This window comes from Mytilus edulis, chromosome 5 (assembly GCF_963676685.1).
Source record: "Mytilus edulis chromosome 5, xbMytEdul2.2, whole genome shotgun sequence".
Classification (NCBI taxonomy): Eukaryota; Metazoa; Mollusca; class Bivalvia; order Mytilida; family Mytilidae; genus Mytilus; species Mytilus edulis.
In genome coordinates this window covers 28,378,246-28,388,057 of record NC_092348.1, presented here as the reverse complement: position 1 = coordinate 28,388,057, position 9,812 = coordinate 28,378,246, and the positions used below count along the sequence as shown (strand labels likewise).

The following is a 9,812-nucleotide window of genomic DNA, read 5'->3' as shown; positions in this document are numbered from 1 at the left end:
TGCACACTAAGGTGACACCATGTTTTCTTTTTATTTTCTTTAAACATATTATGAAACCTATCTCCTCACAATTTTTTTCAAAATTCTATCTCATAGAATTTTTTTTTGCACACTAATGTGTTTTTTCATAATCAAACTAACAAAATTTTGGCAATTTTCAACGACTCATAGCTTGAAAAATAGCACGGAGACCCATACTTTTTATTAAACTTTTGAAAAGAGCATAGTAAAATCTTCATTTTAGCAAATAATAAGAAAATTCTGTCTGAAAAAATATATACATTTTTGCGCCTGTCCCAAAAGAGGGACGAAAGATACCAAAGGGACAGTCAAACTCATAAATCCAAAACAAACTGACAACGCCATGGCTAAAAATGAAAAAGACAAACAGAAAAACAATAGTACACACGACACAACATAGAAAACTAAAGAATAAACAACACGAACCCCACCAAAATCTAGGGGTGATCTCAGGTGCTCCGGAAGGGTAAGCAGATCCTGCTCCACATGTGGCACCCGTCGTGTTGCTTATGTGATTACAAATCCGGTAAATAGTCTAATTCGGTAGGTCATATTCATGAAAGGGAAGGGGATTGTAGTTACGACGTAAGGAACATATCCGATATCATTTGTGAAACGATTATTCCATAACGGTCAACCAACTCGTGATGGCGTCCGTAAAATTTACGAAGGGATGATTTCAACTTCACCATTTGGAACTCTTGGTTTAATAGCTTCCTTGTGAGCAGCAAACCTCTATCAAGAAAATCATGATAGGAAATGCAAGCACGGGAATATCGTATCAATTTTTTCCCAAGTCAGGAGCCTCTGGTCTTTGTTAGTCTTGTATTATTTTAATTTTAGTTTCTTGTGTACAATTTGGAAATTAGTATGGCGTTCATTATCACTGAACTAGTATATATTTGTTTAGGGGCCAGCTGAAGGACGCCTCCGGGTGCGGGAATTTCTCGCTACATTGAAGACCTGTTAGTGACCTTCTGCTGTTGTTTTTTCTATGGTCGGGTTGTTGTCTCTTTGGCACATTCCCCATTTCCATTCTCAATTTTATACTTATGATCTACCTTAATTCACTTACAGTTTTACGTTGTTTTTTGTTTTATACAAGATATATTAAAACTCACAGCACTAACGATGTATTTGAATAGTATTGCTTCATTTTTAAGCTTTTGTATTTGTACAACAATAAAATTACGAAATTCGTATATGTCATATAAAATATTGACCCCCTTGAAATGTTGTCTGCGTACAAAATATCGTTTAAAATATTGTCCTTGTTCATGAAATGTTGTCATCTCCTTCTGGACAATACTATCATATAAAATAATGTCCATGTCAACAATTCACTGTGAAATTCTGTCCTTGACAATTTGTCACTGTTACAAACTGTCCATAGATAATGTATCAATCTAATTATGTCATTTCCAAAGATTCCTCTACTATGTAATTGTAAGCTTTTCTGGCTATAAAAAAAAACATTTTTCATGAAAGGTATATGTATAACCATCAATTGCTTCATGAAGTTTAAAATTAAGGAGGTTTTTTTTTGTTAACAATATTCAAATAAAACAAAATAAAACAAAATGAAAGATATCATAATTAAAAAAAAGTAATTTTCTATAACCGCTCTTTTACGAGACACATTTAATGACAATCCATCTATAAAATATTACTTCAATATATAATCTTGGATAACATATATTTATTTATTTTGTACCAGCTCAAGCGGGGAAATCAATCTCGTTGAGATGATCATCGATAATCTATAAGTAATGCACATCAAATTATTGACATCTTTAATAAGTTTTTCAACCGCCTAGTCGATATCTCACTGGTTCACGTTTCTCCTACAAGGTAATCACAAGCGAAAATGACAAGACAAGTTTATTAATACACTCAGGCACATTGTGTGCAACAAGAGCAACAAAATGTAGTATACAAAATAATACGTTGGTCAATAAATGTTACAAATAAAAAATAACGCAACCCTTTTATCGAAAAAGAGGTTTTCATTTTTTGTGAAGTAAGTTCAGGATAGTACTAGCGTAGAGTTAAATTTTTAAGATAGATTATTAATAGAGTTCATGCACTTCGGATTGATTTAATATTGGCCAGGCTTTACGAATAAGGTTCGTCAGAATCAATTCTGTTCCGCTTCTGATTTTTCCGTTGTTATAGTATCGGACGATTCCATGGGTAGAAATCACTAGGTTGCGTTGAATTAATGAATGGACTTTTATCTGCATCGATATTTTGAGTGTTTCTGTTCTTCGTTTCTTTGTTATCCGTGTGTATTGGTTCACTGTCATCGCTTGGTTCGTATAATTCCCCTTCTATGAACAGCTTATCTCTTATCAATATAGCTTTCTTTCGGTCTTTCTTTGCCTGCTTTAATATAGGATATAGTTTTTTCCTCTTCTTTTCGATTTTTACCGGAAATTGTTCTCTGACAGAAATAAGTGTCCCCTTTAATTTGTGACAGTTCCTCATAACTAATTGTTTATCTTTCAAAGATACAAATTTAGTCATTATTCTTTTAATATTTTGTCTTTGTTTTCCAAAACGATGTACAGAAACGAACTTGACATTTTCCCCTATTCCCAGATTTTTGCGGATAAAATCTCTTACAATGTTTTCGGTATCCTCATTTGGCTCCTGTTTTATTCCGGATATTATGATATTGTTAGTCATTGATCTCCATTGTAACTCATCGACATCGCTTTCAATATTTATCAATCGCTCATTGACGCATTTCATATCGAATGTGTTTTCTTTACCATTTTCTGCTTCCTCTAACAATGATATTTTAGACATATTTTCTTTGCAGCGATCTATAATTTTATGCACAACCGTACCCATTTGTTCTCCCTTTTCTTCGATCATTTTATTTCGGTTAAACACAATTTCGCACTTCTGTTCTACGTTTTCTATTCGTGTTACCATTAGATCTAATTTCCGCTCAAGTTGCGATATCCTAGTAACTTCGCGCTCAAGCTTTCCGCATTGTGTCTGGAGGTCTGCCACGACAGCAAGTACAGAGTTCAATATAGAGATAGTTTTGGTATCGAATTCTTTGTAGTCCGACATTATGATTCAAAATACATATAATAAAAATATAGTTTTTGCAATTGAATGCTGAAAGAACAATGGAGAACAATCAATCGCCACTAACAACCCGACGACGTTAGCAACGTAAGCAATGCTCTTGTAGTGATAAAAATATTCTTCATGAATGTTGAGAAATCTGTAAAGTTGTAGAGATATAAATTTTACCGTTCAAATAAAATCCTTGGAATCTGTGACTTCAGTCCATTTGGTAAGTTTACATGCTAGCCTAGATCCTGATAATTTGAGTTTTTGCAGGAGCAAAAAAAGCATGACTGCCTGCTAGTACATCCGGGCAATAAACAAGCAAAGTGTGAATGGTCCTTTGCTGACATGGAAGATGATTTATACTCTCATTTACGATATACTTAAGGTCGATAAACCACACGCTGTATTCACCCGATAGTCTTTGTACCCTTTGACTAAGATTGACTTTGCCAGATTTGGCACAACTCTTTGAACATTTGGTTTTCAATTCCCTAGAGTTAAATCTTCATCTTCGTAAATAATTTTATCTTGCAACAGTATTGATTTAAGCTTTTCTGATAACTCTTGTACAGAAATGACGCATGTTTTTTTTTGTATTAGATTATCAGCCGTTGGGTTTCCCGTTTGAATGGTTTTACATTAATAATTTTTTGGGGCCCTTTATAGCTTGCTGTTCGGTGTGAGCAAAGGCTATGTGTTGAAAGCCGTACCTTGACCTATAATGGTTTACTTTATAAATTGTGACCTGGATGGAGAGTTGTCTGATTGGCACTCATACCACATCTTCCTATATCTATTGTATACTGTAAACAGGGAAATTTTCGTGGTCGTTTTATTTTCGCTATTTTCGCGGTAAGAACGCGAAAATAAAATGTCCGCGAAAATATCAAGAAAAATTCTTTTTATTACATTTACTTTTACAAATTGTGACTTGTAAATACAATTATGTTAATGACACCAGTAATAAAAGTATCACCTCGTCGAATCTACTACACAGATTATAGTCAGATCAAAAGATCAATTAATTAGCATTAATCCAGACACCTTTTATTTTAATTCATTCTTTATTAGCACAAAATGATTAGATCTACTTTTCTATTATTGTGTATGTGTTTTTACAAGCATTGAAACATGACAAACTTTTAATCTACTTTTACATTAATGAACCGAAAGCAAAAGATTTCTGATTGATTTTATCACTTGATTTAAGATACATGCAAAGCTTGTCACTTTTGAAATCATTTACGAAATTATTTATACAGGCCACTGTGAAATCGCGAATTCAAAGCAGCGCGAATTTTGAATGTGTTAGTAAATCGCGAAATAAAGACTGCGCGAAAATTTCCCGGTTTACAGTTTTCAATGAGTCTTACTAGTAACCAAATTTAGTGAAGAAATTTTTGAATCAAAATGAAAAGGATGTGTTTTATCTATATTCAAAATTATGAAGGTAGATTATGATACGGATCGAATAATAAGTCATGTTTTATTTTTTGCTGCAAATAGCTATCAAAAAGCAACATAACAAAAATACTGTACCCCAACAAACATTTATATGATGAAAGTGAGCTGAAATGATTTTATTGTAAAATAATAACTTCCGTCCGAAGCACATGTATGGATTTACCTTCATCTGGAACGCTTCAAGTCGAATAGTTGACGCTTCGTTTTACTTCGTTTTACTTCGTTGTTTGATTTGGTCCATAGTTTAATATTGTTTTGATTTGATAATTTTTTGTTTAAATTTTGTTTAGATTTTGTATGATCTTTGTATGTTAAAAATATACGTGTACAGTGAAATATTAATGAATTCATTCATGTAACTATGTATTATTAAATATGTGTTTTGTAGATAAGCTTACCAACTGTCAATGATAATGGCTAATATTTTAAATTGTCTCTTGTTTGTGTTCATCTGTCGTACAACTAATGGTGCACAACGTGGTGGTAATGGTGATCCTCCTCCAGTAAAAGGTATGCTAATCACGATTATAACTTTTTACTTGTTTGACTTTATAAATACTTTGATATGAGAGTCTTATGTGAGACTTATGTAGATGAAACGCGCGTCTGGCGTACTAAATTATAACTATTAAGTTACAAAAATATCACTGTATGTATGTATGGATAGTTTGATACATGTGAATAAAGTCTTCATAGATACCAGGATTAAATTTTGTATTTACGTCAGACGCGCGTTTTGCATACAAAAGACTCATCAGTGGCGCTCGAATCCAAAAAAGTTAAAAAGGCCAAATAAAGTATGAAGTTGAAGAGCATTGAAGACCAAAATTCCTAAAAATTTTAGATAGCGTTTACAAAAAAATTAGGATTATAAAACAGACTCAATGAAGATAAGATTATCAATTTGGAGCGTAAAAAGCGCTAGGCTGACCTTCATCAGGAATGCTAAAACTTATATATTTTAAAGTCGAGTATATTTAGTCCAAAAAGACATCTTAACCAATACGACCAAACGCGACCCCACAAATATCAACATTTTATACAGTAAAATTTCTTAAATAGTCATCGGACTTTTTAGAATATTTGGTAATTTTGGAAACACTGATGACCAAATGGATTACACTATCGGATACTAACAGTATACTAACAGTGGTTTGAACTCAGAACCATAAAATAAAATAACTTTTTTATTTTGTGCGTCCAAAGCATTTCTCTTGTTTTACCTAAATCAGATGATTACATGAAATCAATTGAAAACTAAGGATATACAACACATTTAACAAATGCAACAGTCTTGTATAAGACCAGAAGATCAAAATAGATATAGAAATACTGGTATGTGGTATATATTGTTTTATCGTTTTAAACATTGTACATGTCTTTTGATAATTTTTATAACACAAATCATGTTTATTGTAATAGTACTTGGTTTACTTGCCCAATAAAGCTTACACATTTGATTACATTTAATACCAATACTTTTCATATACGAAGTATCTGCTGAAATGACACCCAGTTATATTAGAAAGTTCATGTCAATATAATTTCTTTTTTTAAATTGTTGTCACTTCATTCAATGTCCATCATTATTAAACAAAGGAATAATTTACCAAACCCTTTTGATGGACCATTTTCGTACAGGTTTTTGATTACCGAACTCACCTTTTTATTATGTTTAGATATCACCCTATATTTAATATAAACAATATTTTCAAGATAACGGTAAGTGTTGTTGAATCAATTAAATGGAATTTAGACCGATCTTTACTGATTTTAGCCATACACTATAGGGGTAAATTCAGTAAAAAATCTCCCATTGACTTTAATGCTAATCTATGTATGAAATTAAATTTATACCTGATTTACCTTTAGAAATTGGAAACTTTCATATAACATTCATGAAAGTACAAATGTAGCCCTATCTTTTGCACTAATAAAAACATAGGGTCATGCGGCATTTTTGGGCACTCACATGGCCTTGTTTACAAACAACGTAGATTCGCACAGAATTCCTAAACTGACCCCCATTACTTTTCAACCCTGTAGTAAAAAAAATTAGTACATTCAGCATTTATTTTTTATTTTTTTTCAACTCTAGTTTTGATCCATCTGCCAAAAAATATTTATTACAAACATTATCTACCAATCAGAAGAGCATATGACTTCAGTGTTATACAGAAAGCTCTTCCCTAAATGGGCGGTCCCTGATGACGTATATTTATTTACTGAATTTTCCCCTATATGATTCATATCAGTAAAGGAACCCATTAACAAGTACAAAAAACAGCTGACTGAAGAATTAAATGTGTCAGAGATTAAGTTATGAATTCCATTCATGAAGAGCTAAATGTGAGATTATGTTTATGTGTAAATTATATATTTCTTAATCCCTTGAAATCTTTTTACAGCTGCATTTACAGCGACATTACCCGGAGGTTATAATCCATATGGGCAAAATGAAAAAATCCGATACAACAAGATGCTTTGTTCGGATGTTGGTTACAATCATTATACTGGTATTTTTACAGTTGGTGCAGGAAAGGCTGGTAATTACTTAGTATCTGTTACTATGATGTCAGGCCTTGTCACGGCTCACACTACTCTAAGGAAGAATGGAGCTATATATGTGTGGCTATATACTGGTAACCAATATGATATGGCAACCCAAACTGTCTGCATGGAACTGGCAGATGGGGACACGATTTGGGTGCAAATGAACAACAAAGCATCGAGTCTCTTTGATGTTTATAACACTTTCACTGCAGTTCGGATAAATTGATGTACCATTAATGCTATACAGTTTTACGTTTTGACCCCAAAAAATAAGCTGTGAATACTATTAAATAAAGTTTACAATTTTGTCAATGTTAGATTTTTTTTTAATACACGTTTTCGAAATGTTGTTACCTTTAACCCCCCCCCCCCCCAAAAAAAATACATTTCAATAAGATTTGAAACTTTTTGTTATGCCCCATTTAAAGGCATTACGTTTTCTGGTTTGTGCGTCTGTTTGTCAGTTTGTTTGTTCGTCCGTCCGTTCGTCCCTCTGTTCCGCTTCAGGTTAAAATGTTTTGGTCGAGGTAGTTCTTGATGAAGTTTAAGTCCAATCAATTTAAAACTTAGTAAAAATGTTACCTTTGATATGATATTTCTAATTTTAATGACAAATTAGAGTTTTTACCCCATTTTCACGGTCCACTGAACATATAAAATGATAGTGAAGATGGGGCATCCGTGTACTAGGGACACATTCTCTTTCACCGATATATGTCCTGTCTTTTAATTTATATATTTGGGTTTGCATCAATAACGTCAAACAATTCCTGTAAAATCAGACTTAGGGACTGACTATTTAACTTCAAAAGGGGGTTTATTGTTTTTTTCATAAAAAAATAATTTGATCCCCAATTTTCTGAAAAGAAATATAGTGTGGTCAAGCAGATGACAAAATACTGTTCATATTCCTGTTTTTCCGAATACCGTAATTAAAAGTACTAATTTAAAAAAAAATATTTGGGTGACAGCGTTGAAAAAATAAATGATTTGCTTACTCAGAAAAGAACCTACCCCCTTTTGAAGCTACATGATTGGTCCGTAAATGTAAGTTTTCTTTAATACATAGACATGAATAGTATTGTATACAATCCTGAAAGTAAACAAATGTTGGTACCGACGTTTATATTTCAATACAAAAGATAGTAAAAAATATATATATAAATCAAATACAATCAAAAGAAGAAATTCCTATCAACTCAGCAATGCACGATTGATCCATGAATAAAACGTGTCCGTGTAATATATGTTCTTCAGCTTCTCTCGAAGAAAATCATTCAACTTGTCTCACCAATTTTAAACGGTCTTCTGCGATTGGTTCATAATTAAAGTGACACGTGTTAAATAAACTCATCATAGATACCAGGATTAAAATTTTTATTTACGCCAGAGTCGTGTTTCGTTTACAAAAGACTCTTTAGTGACGCTCGAACCAAAAAATTTTAAAAGGTCAAGTAGAGTACGAATTTGAAGAGCATTGAGAACCAAAATTCCTAAAAGTTTTGCCAAATACAGCTAAGGTAATATATTCCTGAGGTAGAATAACCTTAGTTTTTGGAAACCGGGAATGTGTCAAAGAGACAACAACTAGACCAAAGAACATAAAATAGCCGGAAGCCCCAAATTGGTCTTCAACACTGCGAGAAAATCCCACATCCGGAGCGTGTTTCAGCTTGCCCCTAAACTCATACTAAACTCCGAAATATATAAATTGAAACAAATTTAAAATCATACAAGATAAAACAAAAAAGTATCAGAGGCTCCTGACTTGGAACAGACACAAAAATGCGGTGGGGTTTAACAAGTTTTGTGAGATCCCTACTCTATCCCTATACCTGTAACCAATGTAAAAAACCGAACAAACAGTAATACGCACAATAAAACACAGTTCAAAAGAAGTCCGAGGTCAATGTCAGGAAAGGTAACAAAAGAAAATTAAACAAAATGGCAGTGATTCATACACTTACAAAGGAATACTAGCAGTTACTGATATACTAAAATGGTACATGGCCATTTAATTTTCTAATATGTTAAGTTTTGCTTCCTTTTCCAAATGCAAAATGTACTACTTCTTTCTTGAAACGTAAGATAAACAAAGGTAACAAAAAAAACCGGGACGGAAACAACATGAGTTGTTCCAGTTCTCAGAGAGAACATAAATAAATAAGGTAGACTTTCGTAGACAAAAAGAGCACTACTGAATTCAACAATTGGGAACTGCGACAACATATGGTTGCAATGACAAAATTGGTTGTATAGGTATCTAGTCCTTCCTGTAGCTCGGTGAATGTGATGAAGATTTTCAACTCAACTCCTCGACGTAGAAGCAGTCATGATAATCGTGATTATCCATCACTAACTCTGAATATTTTTCTATTAATGAATTTTATACAAAAGCCGTTAGGTATTCATCACATTCGCACAAAACTTTATTCATGACCCCTTTCAAAACTTCATTCTCTGTTCAATTTATATTTGGAAACCACTGTACCAAACCCTCATTTTAACCAATACAAACTTACAGCTATCATTTTGGATATTGCAAGTCAGACTTTTCAAACCAGTTCATTTTGGGAAAGATAAAAACGAGAAATGATCTTTTCCTTAACTTTCCTTTGCCAATAAAGGTTTCGATGGCGACAACTTGGGCAATATCCCGCATCATAAATTTGTTCAATCGAAAA

At 32.8% G+C, this 9,812-nt stretch overlaps 1 protein-coding gene across 1 annotated transcript; it reads right to left on the bottom strand.

Annotated features, from left to right (window-relative positions):
* Nucleotides 1-2,190: 2,190 nt before the first annotated feature.
* LOC139525026 (uncharacterized) lies at nt 2,191-3,105 on the bottom strand. Its single transcript, XM_071320202.1, has one exon. The coding sequence runs from the start codon at nt 3,103-3,105 to the stop codon at nt 2,191-2,193; it is 915 nt and encodes a 304-aa protein (XP_071176303.1).
* Nucleotides 3,106-9,812: the final 6,707 nt, after the last annotated feature.